At 38.0% G+C, this 15140-nt stretch overlaps 1 protein-coding gene and 1 pseudogene across 1 annotated transcript; one reads left to right on the top strand and one right to left on the bottom strand.

Annotated features, from left to right (window-relative positions):
• The first annotated feature begins 749 nt into the window (after positions 1 to 749).
• On the top strand, positions 750 to 1715 carry LOC128781141 (olfactory receptor 56B34-like). Its single transcript, XM_053925889.1, has one exon. The coding sequence runs from the start codon at positions 750 to 752 to the stop codon at positions 1713 to 1715; it is 966 nt and encodes a 321-aa protein (XP_053781864.1).
• A 9079-nt stretch (positions 1716 to 10794) lies between these two features.
• Positions 10795 to 11740, bottom strand: LOC128780878 (olfactory receptor 52B2-like; annotated as a pseudogene).
• Positions 11741 to 15140: the final 3400 nt, after the last annotated feature.

Raw genomic sequence — 15140 nt, 5'->3', positions numbered from 1 at the left:
TTAAAATAATATCCTTAGGGAAGTCTTGCTAAAATCTGCAGGTTTAAAATCAATAAAGGGAGACAGCATTGGTCTTAATATGTTTTCAATTTAACTTTGGTAATCAGAAGGGGGCAAAAGCTTACACCTTAAAAGAACCACTTGTATTAAGCCATCAGCAATAGTTTAACAGAAAATATACAGTAACTAAGCACAGACTGCTAAGATTTTTAGCTCCAGCTCATTTATTATTTAAAACTCTAAACTCAGATAAATCATTCAACTCCTGTGAATCTCAATTCCTCAAATATGAAAAAACACCCTTCAAAGGTCCTATACAAAACAAAGCCATTATGGTCATTCTTGTTCTACTTTTGTTCTTCCCTGGAAGACCTCCAAAAAACAATATAACTATTCTGTCCTTAGTATTTACCTCCTAAGGAATCAGTCCATCCACGATGACTGGACATGTCTCCTGTTTCGTGTCCACGTCCCCTTGCTTCATGTATCAAAACAGCATAGAGTCGCATGAAGCCAGTAAATGATTCCTTTCTCTCTTTGTTTCTTCTGTAATCTTCCTCTTAAGGCTGCCTTTGCCATTTTAGTGCTCTTTTCAGAACATTTCCCAGACAAAAGAGACATGGGGAATATCATAATCTATGAGTGAATCTTATATCTTTAAATCTGAATCTCAGCTGAACACTTAACCAAGCTTCCTTCTTGTTTCCCTTTTATACAGACATACAGTAAGAATTAAGATTCCCCAAGATATGGATACCACCCTGAGTATAATCAATAGTTCAAGGTTTCAAGTGTCTGAATTCATCCTGATGGGGCTCCCAGGCATTCACGAGTGGCAGCACTGGCTCTCCCTGCCCATGGCTCTCCTCTACATCTTAACTCTTGGTGCGAATCTCCTTGTTGTCATCACCATTCACCATGAGCTTAACCTGCACCAGCCCATGTACCAATTCCTTAGTATCCTGGCTATAGTGGACATTGGCTTGGCTACTACCATCATGCCCAGGATTCTGGCCATCTTCTGGTTGGATGCCAAGGCCATCAGCCTTCCTGAGTGCTTTGCTCAAATCTATGCTGTTCACTGTTTTATTAGCATGGAGCCTGATATCTTCCTTTGTATGGCTGTGGACAGATATGTAGCCATCTGCCACCCACTTCAATACTCCTTCATAGTTACGCAAGCTTTTGTAGTCAAAGCCATGATATTCATGGTGCTTAGGAATGTCCTGTTGACCATCCCAGTGCCTGTACTGGCTGCCCAGAGACACTATTGCTCCCACAATGAAATGGAGCACTGCATGTGCTCTAACCCTGGGGTCACTGGTTTGGCCTGTGATGACACCACCATTAATAGGTTTTATCAGTTGGCTTTAGCCTGGGTCATTGGTGGAAGTGACATGGCTCTAGTCCTTATTTCCTATGTTCTGATCTTTTGCTCTCTGATGAGACTGAACTCTGCTGAGGCAATAGTCAAGGCTCTGAGCACCTGCAGTTCCCATCTCATCCTCATCTTCTTCTTCTACACAACCATTGTTGTAGTGTCTATAGCCCATCTGGCAGCAAAAGCACTTCCTATCTTTCCTGTTCTTCTCAATATGCTTAACATTGTCATCCCCCCGGCCCTTAACCCCATGGTATATGCTCTTAGGGCACAGGAGCTCAGAGTAGGTTTCCAGAGAGTGCTTAGATTAGATGAGAATGTCTTCCAGAAGTGATACAAACTCAAGGAATGGAATATGTGCTGCTGCAAAAGAGCACAGGTTTTGAAACCCCAGATGGGATTTGATTTTCCTCTTTCATTAAGAAATAAAATTTATTAGCTATCACATAAACAAAAATTCACACTCTCTAAAAATAAAAACAATGTAAATGACAACAAATAGGACAGGTAATTCCTGCCTAAGTAGAATTATAGACATTGTTGTTATTGGAGCAATATATCAATGCATTTACAAGTTTCAAGCATGGAAATAACTCAGACATCCACTGCTGATGAATGTATGAACAAAGAGATAGATCCATACACTGGAATATTGTTCAGTACTAACACATGCTATAACATGGATGAGCCTTAAAAACACTATGCTAACAATAGCCAAGTGTTGGAAGCAACCTAAGTCCCCCTCAGTAAATGAGTGGATCAAAACACTGTGGTACATTTACACAATGGAATACTTTGTAGCAAAAAGAAAGAAGGAGCTCCTACCCTTTGAGACAGCATGGATGGAACTGGAGAGCATTATGCTAAGTGAAAAAGGCAGACGAGTGAGGGACAAATACCATATGATCTCACCTATAAGTGCAATCTAATCAACAAAACAAATGAGTAAGCAAAATATAACCAGAGACATTGAAATAAAGAACTAACTGACAATAACAACATGGGAGGGTGTAAGGGGATTATAGGGGAAAAAGGGGGAAGAGTCATCAAGGAACATGTTGAAAGGATACATGGACAAAGCCAAAGGAGGGAAGGGTCAAGTGGGGGAGGTGCAGTTGGGCGGGGAGAAATGGAGACAACTGTACTTGAACAACATAAAAATATTAAAAAATTAAAAACATTATGCTAATTTTTTGAAGCGAGACAAAAATGGTCATGTATAATTCCACTTATATCAAATCTGCATAATAGACAAGTCTGTAGAAAAAGAAAGTAGATTGGTAGTGTTTGTCAGGGACTAGAGATGTTGGGCATGAGGGAGTGATGATGCCTGCTAATGGGTAACATCCATTTAGTGGGAATGAAAATGTTCTGGAATGAGACAATGGTAAGAATTGCATGATTCTATGAATATACTAAAAACCATTGAATCATATGCTTTAAAAGGTTAAATATATAGTATGTAAATTAAGTTAATTTTCTCAATGACCATTTGACATTCAAGATTATATAAGTTTCAAGTTTTTAAAAAGTTGCAAGAGACTTGTTTAACAGTAAAGGCAGCACAATATCTTTCTTCTGGAAGAATTAGCATAGTAAAAAACTAATTGTGTATGACAAGAATGTAACATAAATTATTTTGTGGCTTGATAAAGGCTGACCTCTCTCATTATATATGTAGCTAATTTGTATTGGAGCCAAGAAGCCTTCTGGAAGAAAGGTAATGAGATCACTCGCCCCATAATCTCTTCATTTTGGAGTTTGATGTAATATGACCTTCCCTGATGAGTAGATGAAGATGATCCCAACAGAGTCTACATTTATCTGCCTCAAAGATCATAGAAGATCACTTAAGGAGAAATCTCACCATAAGTAAAGTGTGTGACCTGGGCTCAAAGGCAAAGCTGACAAGGGAGAGTTGCCAATTCAGCAAATAAAAACCCAAGATGTCAGTTATTTTAATTCACATAAACAGCAAATAATATTTTAGTAAAATTATGCGCCATGCAATATTTGGTACCTACACATACTAAAAAACTATTCATTGTTTATCTGGAATTCAAACTTAACGTGGTGCCCTATATTTTATTTGGAAAATCTACAAGGATTAGATCGCTTGTAGGTCACCATGTGGCTAAAGGCAGAACTCCTCTGACTCTATGAGAATACTCTGGGAAGAGTAGTTAAGCATATAAGTCCAAGCTAACGGGCTGTAAACATGAGAGCCCAAGTGTGGAGCATGCTTCACCAAACATAATGTATAGAAAATGTATTCATGTTACCTCAAAAAAATGTTTACCAATACAGTGTGATATGACAGTGTAAAGAGGTCATGAAGTCCTCTTTACAGGAAACAGCTGTAAAATTGGACAAATGTATCAGAAATATTCATTTCATGGCTCTAGAAACCAACCAGTGAAAAGCTACAAATTGAGAGGCATTTATTCATGAACAGCTCCTATAGTTCAGGTAGGAGGCATAGAACTCTGTTGTTCTTGCCTGGGCTGCTCCCCTCCAACATCCTCCAGCCCCACTTTGGTTAGTGTAATGTTTTACCAGGGAAATACTGGGTGTAAAATCAGTAGCTTCACTGCCAGAAAGGGCTGACTTGATTTGGAGGGAAGAGTGGAAAAGCCACACCCAGTGCCAAGAGGAAAGTCCTGCAGCCATCCTAACCAGAGGATATTGTCCTGGTCAGGGCACATAGATGACTGTAAACTGACCAGAGGTTTTCAGGTAGATATTACAAAGCGATAAGCATAGAGGGTTTAATAAGCTCTCCACAGATGGCTGACTGACTGGAAGGTTGTACATACATTTGGAGAGAACAGAGCCAAAACTCTCCACACATCCACTGCCAGGAAACTGAGCACATATGCAGAAGAGACTCAAGGAGTCTAAAGAAAAAATAAAAGTTGGGGCAGACTTGAAAACTGCCTGAACTTCAAAGGGGCTGCCCAAGCCATACACAGGCCCTTTAGTAGAGGACAGAAGCATTAACTGGCTCAGGTTATTTGGAAGCAAAATCTGACAAATCATTGATAGTTCACTAAGCTAAGCAGACACAAGGCAACCCATAAAAATTCAAGCTTAAGTTTTGGCCAGTGGCGCAGTTGCTTGCAGCATTGTCCTGCACACCAAGGGCTTGTGGGTGCTATTCCCTATCAGGGCGTGTACTTAGGTTGCAGGTTCATTTGCTGGGCCATTATGGGGGCAACCAATTGAAGTTTCTCTTTCACATCAATGTTCCTCTCTCTCTCTCTTTCTCTCACCCTCTCTCTCTCTCTCTCTCTTCTCCCCACCCCCTCCTTCCATCCCTTGCTTCCTCTCTCTCTAAAATCAATGGACATATCCTCTAGTAAGGATTTAAAAAAATAAAAAATAATATAAATAAAAATATCTGAGCAGCACATTAGGTGAGCACTGTGGAACACACAGTTTATACAAACTCCAGGGAAAGTGAAAAACAAAACAAAACAGCAACAACACTCTTAAGGGGAAAAGTTCTTTGAAATTCTTAGTTTACAAACAAATTTAATTCTGAGACATGCAAAGGAAATCCCACCCTATGGGGAATAGGGGGAAGCAGTCATCAAAATTGTCTCTCCTTGGGCCAGATGTTGGGTTTATCAAAAACAGACTTCAGACCTGCTATTGTAAATGTGTTCAAATAATTAAAGGGAATCATGTGAAGAATTAAAGGAAAACACAGAGAATCTCAATAAACAAATAGAAAACTATTAAAAATAAAACAGTGCAGATACATGCAAAAAAAAAAAAAGAAACAAAGAAAGAAACTGTACAACTCTCTTACACCATATACTAAAGAAAACTCAAAATGGATTAAAGACTTAAATGTAAGACATGAATTCATAAAAATCATGGAAGAAAACATAGGCAGTAAATCGTTGACATCTGTCTTAGTAATAGCTTTTTGGATATGTGTCCTTGAGCAAGGGAAACCAAAGCAAAAATAAACAAATAAGACTACCTCAAACTGAAATGCTTCCTTACAGTGAAGGAAACCATCAACAAAATGGAAGGACAGCCTACTGAATGGGAGGAGATATTCACATGATATATCCAATAATGGGTTAATATCCAAAATACATAAGGGACTCATAACTTAATAACAAAAAAACTGATCAAAATTGTACAGAGAACATGTATAGCCATTTTCCAAAAAAGACATACAGATGGCCAACAGATATATGAAAAGATGCTCAACATCACTAATCATCAGAGAAATGTAAATCAAAACCATAATGATATACCACCTCACACCGGGCTATAATAAAAAATGGCTATCAACAAAAATATCAACAAATAACAAGTCACACACTGTGGTAGGATTATAAATTGGTGCAGCCACTATGGAAAACAGTATAGAGATTCCTCAAAAATTAAAAACAAAACTATCCTACAATCCAGCATTTTGACTTCTGAGTGTTTATTCACTTCTGGGTGCTTTGAACTAATTCAAAGAGGTATATGATATGCATCCTTATGTTTATTGCAGCATTATTTATAAAAGCAAAGATATGGAAGCAACCTAGCTGTCCATCAATCAATGAATGTATAAAGAAGATTTTGTATATATACACAATGAAATATTGGCAATTTCTAAAAAAGAGTGAAATCTTGCCATTTGTGACAACATGGATGGACTCAGAGGGTCCATGCTAGGTCAAATATGTCTGACAGAGAAAGACAAATAAGGTATGATTTTCTTTATATGTGGGATCTTTAAAAAATGAACAAACAGAACAAAGCAGAAGCAGACTCATAGAAACAGAGAACAAACTGATGGGTCCCAGAAAGCATGAGTGAAAAAGATGAAGGGGAATATATTCAATAATATTGTGATAACTTTGCACAGTCACACATGGTTACTAAACTTAGTGTGAGGGTCGCATTGTAAGGGATATAAATGTCAAATCACTATGTTGTTCATGTGAAACTAATATAATATTGTATGCCAACTATACTTCAATAAAAAAAATTTAAAACAAACTATGCAAAAGAATCAAATGGAATTTCTTGCATTGAAAGATATCATAACAAAAGAAACTCATCACAGAGACTCAGCAGCAGGTCTGAGATGACAGAGGAAAGAATCAATGAACATGAAAATAAATTAACAGAAAGTATACAATCGGATGGGCAGTCACTGAAATAATGTCCTATAGAGGTACTTGGCAGTTTAAAAATTGCCCCAAACACAATCTCACTTAATCCTCATAAAATCCTGTTAGTTAAACATGTTGTTTAACATTCAAAAATTCTGGGGCCCAGCCCTGGCTAGTGTAGCGCATTGGATTGAGTGCCAGCCTGTGAACCAAAGGGTCACATTTCGATTCCCAGTCAGGGCACATGCCTGGCTTGTGGGCCAGGTCCCTGGCAGGGGGCATGTGAGAGGCAACCACACACTGATGTTTCCCTCTCTTTCTCCCTCCCTTTCCCTCTCTCTAAAAATGAATAAATAAAATCTTTTTTAAAAAAGTTCTGGGGCCCAAGTGTCCATCAGTAGATGAGTGGATAAAACAACTATGGGACCTTTATACATCAGATCCACTCAGCCATAAAAAAGACAATTTTACCCTTTTATGGATGGACCTGGAGGACATTAGGCTAAGTGAAATAAGACAGTCAGAGAAAGACAAATACCATATGATATCACTCATATGTAGAATCTAATGAACAAACTGAACTAACAAGGAAAATGGGGACAGACTCATAGATGGAGAGCAGGATACAGCTAGTGGAGAGGGCGAGGTGAGGAGGTGGAAGGACTGAGCAAAAAGGAAAAAGGACTCATAGACATGGACAACCATATGGGGATTGCTAAGGGGAGAGGGTATAAGGGGATTCAATGGTAATGGAAAAAATACAAGAAAGAATTTTTTTTTTTTAATTCTGAGGATCAGACTAATTCAGTGACTGACTGTATTAGTAAAGCCAAAGGAGGTGGGTTTGAGGGTGGGAGCGGGGATTGGTGGGGTTGTAGGGGGAAGGTGGGGTGAACAGGGAGACAGTTGTACTTGAACAACAATAAACAATCTAAATTAAAAAATGTAATAAGAAATAGAAAATGCAGACAATAATAACTGAATAAAAATAAATGAATAAATTTTTAAATGAAAAAATAAGAAATAAAATAAAATTAGAAAATTAATAGGAATCCATGTAAAATTGTGAAGTCCCTCACAAATGTTATTAATAGTTTAATAACATGTTAATAACTTTAATAACTCATAACTAATGAGATGATATTAATGTTTTTAATAAATGAAAGCTTTTAAAAATATATATACCTTCAAATTTTCAGTTAGTTAACACAAAGAAACATTATTTGCTTTTAAACTGAAGAAAAAATGATGTTGCAGGTTGAATGACTCTACCGAAGGCTGTCCTTCAAATGTTCACTTTCCCAGCCTTTTATAGGAATCGTTGACATATAACACTGTGCAAGATTAAGGTGTACAGCGTGTTTATTTTATGTACTTACATATTACAACATGATAAGCACCATATCATTAGATAACACCTCCATTATATCACATAATATTTTTTATGTGATAAGAACATTTAAGATCTACTCTTTTAGCAACTGTCTAGCATCTAATACAGTAGGATGAGCTATAATCGCCATGCTACACATTAGATCTCCAGAACTTACTTGTATCATAACTGAAAGTTTGTGCCCTTTGAATAACATCTCCCCATTTCCCCCACACCTCAGCTCCTGGTAATTCCCATTCCACTCTTTGTTTCTATGAGTTTGGCTTTTCCAGACTCCACATATAAGTGACCATCCAGTATTTCTTTATCCTTCTAACTTATTTCACTCTAACTCTTCACTTTTCTGCCTCCCTCATTCACTTACAAGGACCCTTGTGATTACCCTGGCCCCATCCACATAATTCAGAATGTCTACTGATTAGCAATCTTAGTTTCATCTTCACTCTTAATTTCCTTTGCCATGTATCCTAACATATTCACAGGTCCTAGGGATTAAGACATAGATACATTCGGGGGCCATTATTATGCATACTATAGAGAGTTTAAAAAAGACTCAGAACCTTGGGGAGATGGAAAAATGAACTACTTCGAAACACCAAACAGTAAAAACTGGTTTTTAAAAGCTTCAAGCGAACTTTCCAGAAAATGTTTCAGTTACTTTAAGGGCCTACAGATGAAGATCATGTTATGGATGTGCTAACCAGTAAACACCTCAGATGAAACAAACAACTGAGGGCAAAGTACCTTCCCACCAAAGTGTGAGAGTCCCAAATTAGCCTTCATTTGGTTCAGAGAGGTGAACATGGAAGTGATAACAGGAAAAATAGAGAACACTTCAGAATTATAGCTTTAAAAGATTTTGGGGTGTGTTTACTGGCACATAAGTGAAACCAAATGGATAAGAAGCTTACTAAGGTTTTAATAAACATATATTGCCAAAGAAACCAAGAACTTAGCTAAGAAAGACTTTGTCTATTCAAGTGCTAACATAACTCTTGGGACCCAACCTTTCAGCACCAGAAAGCTGTGCTGTCCCCAAGAAGGACACATTCCACAGGACCCATTTTAGATATAGCCTAAGAAGATAATGGAAAAGAAATAATTCTTCCACAGAGAAACTCCCATGGGCCACAAAAGGAATGGACACAGAGTTCCTGCAAGAGAGACCCAATTGGGGATTTCAAAATTGCTATGAATTGATGACTGTCTCATGTCTCATATTCTTTATCTTTCCCAGCAGAAGTTATTACTATTAAATGCCTCTGTTACTTTATTATATCTTTAATAAGAGGGTGCTAAGTGAGCAGATAAATTTCCTTTTAAATCACAGGTCTCCGGATGAAGAAGAGCCCCAACCAAATATGATGGAGAAGTTCTTGTATAGCACCTGAAATCCTACACTTTGAACTGGGTGAAATATCTGGGTACAAATTTGGGGTCTGTCCTGTGGAGAGGATGTGAATGTGTCTATACCTGGGAAAAGGTAATAAGAAATATTAAGTGACTGACACACAGGTGGTGGCAGAAAACAGCATTCACTGCAAATCCATGAAATACATGAACACTCCTACATCTCCCACTTTCCTTTGCAGTTGAGTTGGGGCCATGCTAAGGCAACATACTCACCAGTGAAAATGTGAACAAGTGATAAATCGCTTCAAGACCAAAGCAATTAATAGTTGGAGTGCTTCACCCTTCCCTCTTTTTTTTTCTTGTAACTCTGAAAAGTGCATTTTGGTAGGACGTCATGAGATGAGAGGATCCAGGATTTCTAAGTCACTAAATGGAGAATAAATAAGTGCTGTCGACATCCTGATACACTAAACATTTAACAAAAGAGATACAAACTTGTTTTATTAATTTGCTGAAATGAAGCATAGCTTAAGCAATTCTGATATACATGTTTTATTTTCACGTGCCTACTGGCCATACAACTAGAGGTGTCAAGAAAGAGTTGTATATAAGGATGTGAACTCAAGGGAAAAGTCTAGGCTAAACATATCAGTTTAGAAGTCATCCTAATTTAGAAATGGAATTTGAAAGCCATGCAATTGTCTGTAGTTAGGAAAAATTAGAGACAGAGAAGAGAACATAGAATCATAGAGTATTAGCTTGCCTTACTTTTAATAGCCAGATATGTCTGTAATATATTATATTTTTATTATAAATATGTCCCAATAACTTCTTCTTTGCTCATGTGTCCACCTCAGACAACCAGCTCTCTAAGGGCAATGCCTGTGTCTGTGTCACTCAACTCATTTCCTGAATGAATAAAGAGATTTTTTAATATTATAATGGTGAGAGCTGCTTAGATATAAAATGTAATCAGTATCAACCATAGTCTTTTTGAACAGTTTGATCTTTTTTAAAACACTCTTTCATATTCATTACCTAATTTGATTTGTGCAGCAAACTTGTTGTTAGGATGGCACTGGTGTTGGAAGTGATAATAGCCATCATACAATCTTGGAAGGAAAGCAGGAGTAGGCATAGGAGCCTCTCAGAATATTGGAAGTCTCATACATCAAATCTAAAACATCTTCAGGCACGAACTTCAAATTGGAATTATAACTAACACTGAGAGTCCACTAAACGCTAAGTAATGTACCAAGCAATTTATATATTTAATTTAATCCTTACGTAAACCTTAGAGCCTAAGCATGAGTGGTTTTGTTTTATAGGTTAGAACTAAATTTCAAAATAATTTGAAACTATCCATGGTCAAAAATCAGAAATTAAAGAAGTCAGGATTTGAATCCAGATGCATTGTATTTCAAAGCCCCATGTGCTTTCTGCTGCAACACACTATAGTGGCTAAGCTGGGAACTTGATTGGTAAGTTCTCTTTTCACCTGCTGGTAGGAGGAAACACTGAAGGAAATAAGAGCTTTCTCAATACTTTCCCACAATAGATAACATGTGAGCCATACTGTCCCTGATTTGCTTGGTCTTTGCTCCATAGATGATGGGATTAAGCATGGGAAGGATTAACACATAGAGACTTGCCAGAAGGATGTGGACATGGTGGGGGATATTCTTGCCAAAGCGATGGGTCAGGAAAGTGAAGAAGGATGGGATGAAGAAGAGGAGAATGACTCCAGTGTGGGAACCACAGGTATCTAAAGCATTGTGCTGGGCATCCTGGGAAGGAAGTCTAAACACAGCTTGGAGGATCAAAGTGTAGGAAATACCAATGAGTGCAACATCTACCAAAACTGATGCCATGGGCACTGAGAAGCCATACCAGATGTTGACAGTGATGTCAGCACAGGCCAATCGAGCCACCCCAGTGTGCTCACAGTATGAGTGTGGGATGATATTGGCCCGACAGCATGGCAGCCTCTTCAGCAGGAATATGATAGGGAAAATGGTCCCAATGCTCCATCCCCAGATTGCCAGGGTCATTTTTCCAATTGCCATGGGAGTTAAGATAGAGGTGTATCTCAAGGGAGTACAAATGGCCAGAGTGGTCAAATGCCATGGCCAGCAGGATTCCTGACTCAGCCACAAAGGCAACATGGATGAAAAACATCTGAGTAATGCAGGCATCAAAGGCAATCTCCCCAGCAGGAAACCAGAAGGTAGTCAGGGCCTTGGGCACAGTGGCGGTGGACAGCAAGATGTCAGTGCCAGCAAGCATGGATAGGAAGACATACATGGGTTCATGGAGGGTGCGTTCATTGAAGACAACAAGGATGAGGGCCCCATTTGCCAAGACTGCAGTGATGCACATGAGGCAGAAGGGGATGGAAAGCCAGGTATGGTAGTGCTCTAGTCCTGGGATGCCAGTTAGGACGAACACAGTGGGGTGGAAGGTGGTGAGGTTAGCACCAAACATGCCTGCTTTTGGAGTCTCTGGGCACAACCAGCTCTAGGTTTCACTAAAAGTTGAACATTACATAATGGAATCAATCACTAATGCCTTGGCTCAGCGAAGATAATGTTATGCTTTCACTTCCTAAGTTATCATTACAAACATAAATACAAACAAAAGTTCCTGGTCACACCTCAGCGATGCCTAGAGTCCATTCGTGCCTCCCCATTCTCACTTACACGCTCCTACTCAGGTTTTGGTCATCCTTCCCTTATTCTATTGCAATAGCATCCTAACAAATCCTGTCTTCCCATCTCCCAGCTTCTTATTCTCAACCCCTCCATATTCACCCCAGCTGTGTTGCAGCCTCTATGGAATGTCCAAAACAAAAATCTTATTGTGTTTTCTCTTATAACTTTTTATAGTGATTTATCTATTACAAAATAAAGCCTGAATTTCTCGAACATGCAAATACTTCCACAAAGCCACTGTTACTCTCTGCTCTAGCTTTGATTGCCTTTAGGAATTCTGGCAAAGCTAAATTAAATTATGACACATTCCCCATACACTTCTTAAAACTTTATGACTTTTCTAACATTCTCTCTTACTTTGGAACATACTTTTCTACCTACGGTATTTATTAAACCTACTGATCTTCTAATTCATAGCTTCAATATTTATCATGCGGAAGCCTTCTCTAGGTTCACACTCTGGGCCTCCAACTTTCTGATTATTAACAATAAGCAAGTTTTGCACATCTCAGAAATTTAGCCTGGTCTGTGAAAATGAACTATTCAGATTCATCTTGCAAGGATTAAATTAAATACTTTCTTTAAACTGCCTAGTATAATGCCTGGTATAAAAACACTAAATAAATGCTAATTGTTGTTTTTCAGTGAATCAACACAACTAAATACAGAGCCTAGAAACTCATGTAAGTATATTTCAAATTAAAGTGTGATCAAGTAGCATTTCAGTTTAGCGGGGAAAAGAAGGCTACTTCAATTAATGGCATTGGGATATAGGACAAAGTTGCTTTTCTAAAAGAATAAAATGAGTTCTTACCTCACTCAGTAAAGAAATAGAAATTCCAGATAAATTAAAGATGTATATTTTAAAAAATAAAACCACAAAAATATTTAAATTTTAAAAGAAGTTCTTAGGAGAAAACATAGAATAATATTTCTGTGATTGGAAAGATATTTCTAAGATAAGAAAACCATATTTCATGGACACTAATAATTAAATGATATAATTATGTAAAAAATGTACACAAGAATAAAGAAAGTTCTAGGAAAAAAAAACTATAAAACATGTAATAGACATAAAGGATATTATCCTTGAATACTAAACGTTGGTATAAATGAATGAGAAAAACTAGAAAATGTGCAAAAAATCAAAATTGGCAATTCATGCTACAAAAATATGGCCTACTACATGTGAATACATGCACAGAATTTGAAGAAATAAAAATCAGTATCATATGGAAATATCGTAGTTTTCTTATCATATTGAAAAACATGAGAAAACCACTGGCCCCCAGTGCTGGTGGCACAGCATGAGAACGTATAAATATATCTGTAGGAATATTCATTTCTATACTGTCGCAATAATAAAAGAAATTTTTACTACTTCCATAGCTGTCAATCGGGTAATAAATAAATTATGGCACCTATACTAAAATGGAGTGTTTTGTTTCCATTTTAAAAAGGCGTATCAACCATAGGATATAATTATATGAAAAAACAAATTGAAGATTCAAATGCATAGATGGCTTTTTCAATATTCTCTCAGTGGGTGTTTCAGGACAATTTACATTATCTGTAACAGAAAATACAACCCCATTTGCCTTGCACAAAAAAGGGAAATGGCCTTGTTCCTGAAACTGAAAACTGAGTTCCTAGTATCAGGTTTATCTAAAAATTCAAGACATCATCAGGGACTCCATTTGTCTGTGACTCTCAGCTCTGCCCTCCAGGTGTTGACTCTTCCAGACCAGGCCAGCACTAAGGTGAGAAGAGTGAGGCACTTAGCTCAGGTGCAAATTTAAGTGAGTACTAAAAAATGTAGTACACAAGATAAATAATATTTTAATGCGATCTTTTTAAAATTAAAATTTATGCAAAATATCCACAATGAACAAAGTATCAACATTTTAAATAAAGCTAGGACTGATGGTACTATACTGAGTCATATTGGAGCCAGAAGGAAAAGGAAAAAAGGGAGCCCTTGTATACATGTTTTTGTGTGTTTTTAAGGGTTAATTTTTTTTCATAATTTTATTTTGAAAATATTATTTAGAGTTTCTTTCATTAAAGCCAGTAAATTATAATAAAGTCTAATTTTCACAGAAATATTGTATTTAAACTTAAACTAATGTTGTGAGATTTAACATACCTATTATTCAATGTTATATTTTAAGCCACTTTTAATATTCTTGAAAAAAACTGACCCTAGTCCCAGTCCTGCATAGCAAAAAATGTCTATCAGTTCAAGATGTCAAGATGAACACTCTGGATAGTGGCTACTTACACTACATCACCCAGAAGAAATGAGATCTCATTTGAATGAGCAGTTTATTGGGTTTCTTCCAAGAAAACCTAACAATCCCAGGAAACAAATATTTATTTTGTTCCCAAAAACTTACCCCAACTCAAGAGAAAGATTTTTCCCGACACGTGAAAACAAGCTGTCAGATGCAGACTCTGGAAAAAATTAGGACAGTATTTGCACCTCGTCTGCACAAACCCCTTGGGTGAGAAGAGACCTTCGGTACCAGGGTGCAGCCAAGAGGGGGGCCCCAAATAGGGATTTGTAATGGGGTCCAGAACTCAAGGTGTCCAGGAAATATTAGAAAAGTATATATACGATGTCGTCACCCCTACAAGCCTGAGCTGGGGGAAGGGACACGTGGAGCAGGGCCATTCAGAGCTGTTTTGCATAGCAACAGCTGTGCAGCTAACCTCTGGCATAGTCATTTAACATATCTATAATCTTTAACTGATTTCATGGATATGTTAAATAGCTGTGGCCACGCTTTGAGCCAGGGAGATGGGAGGGACTTCCACCCAAGATGTAACTGAGAAGCAACTCCCCCTGGTTACAGCACCTGCTTGAGAGCTTGGAGAAGATTGGCTCCATGCCATTGGGCCACACCTGCCCGACTGACTATGGCAGCCCAGTAAATCTGGAAGAATACAGGAATGCTGGCAGGTGTAGCTGATTGCAGGAGAAGTGGTGCTGCAGAGGAAGACTCTCGCTGAGATTTAAAACCAGGAGCAGCAGCCATACCAGAGAGAGGACTGTGTGGCTTTGGCAGAGAAAGGGGAGAGGATCACGCAGCTTTGGCAGAGTGAATAGAGAGGGCCACGCGGTTTTGGGGGAGAAGAGAGAGAACCACAAAGCTTTGGCAGAGTGGGGACCC

This window comes from Desmodus rotundus, chromosome 5 (assembly GCF_022682495.2).
Source record: "Desmodus rotundus isolate HL8 chromosome 5, HLdesRot8A.1, whole genome shotgun sequence".
Classification (NCBI taxonomy): Eukaryota; Metazoa; Chordata; class Mammalia; order Chiroptera; family Phyllostomidae; genus Desmodus; species Desmodus rotundus.
Note: the sequence above shows the minus strand (reverse complement) of the source record. Positions and strands in the feature narration are given on the sequence as shown.

Excerpts from the sequence above, each read along its gene's own strand:
- LOC128781141 (XM_053925889.1), top strand. The coding sequence starts at position 750 with ATGGATACCACCCTGAGTATAATCAATAGTTCAAGGTTTCAAGTGTCT.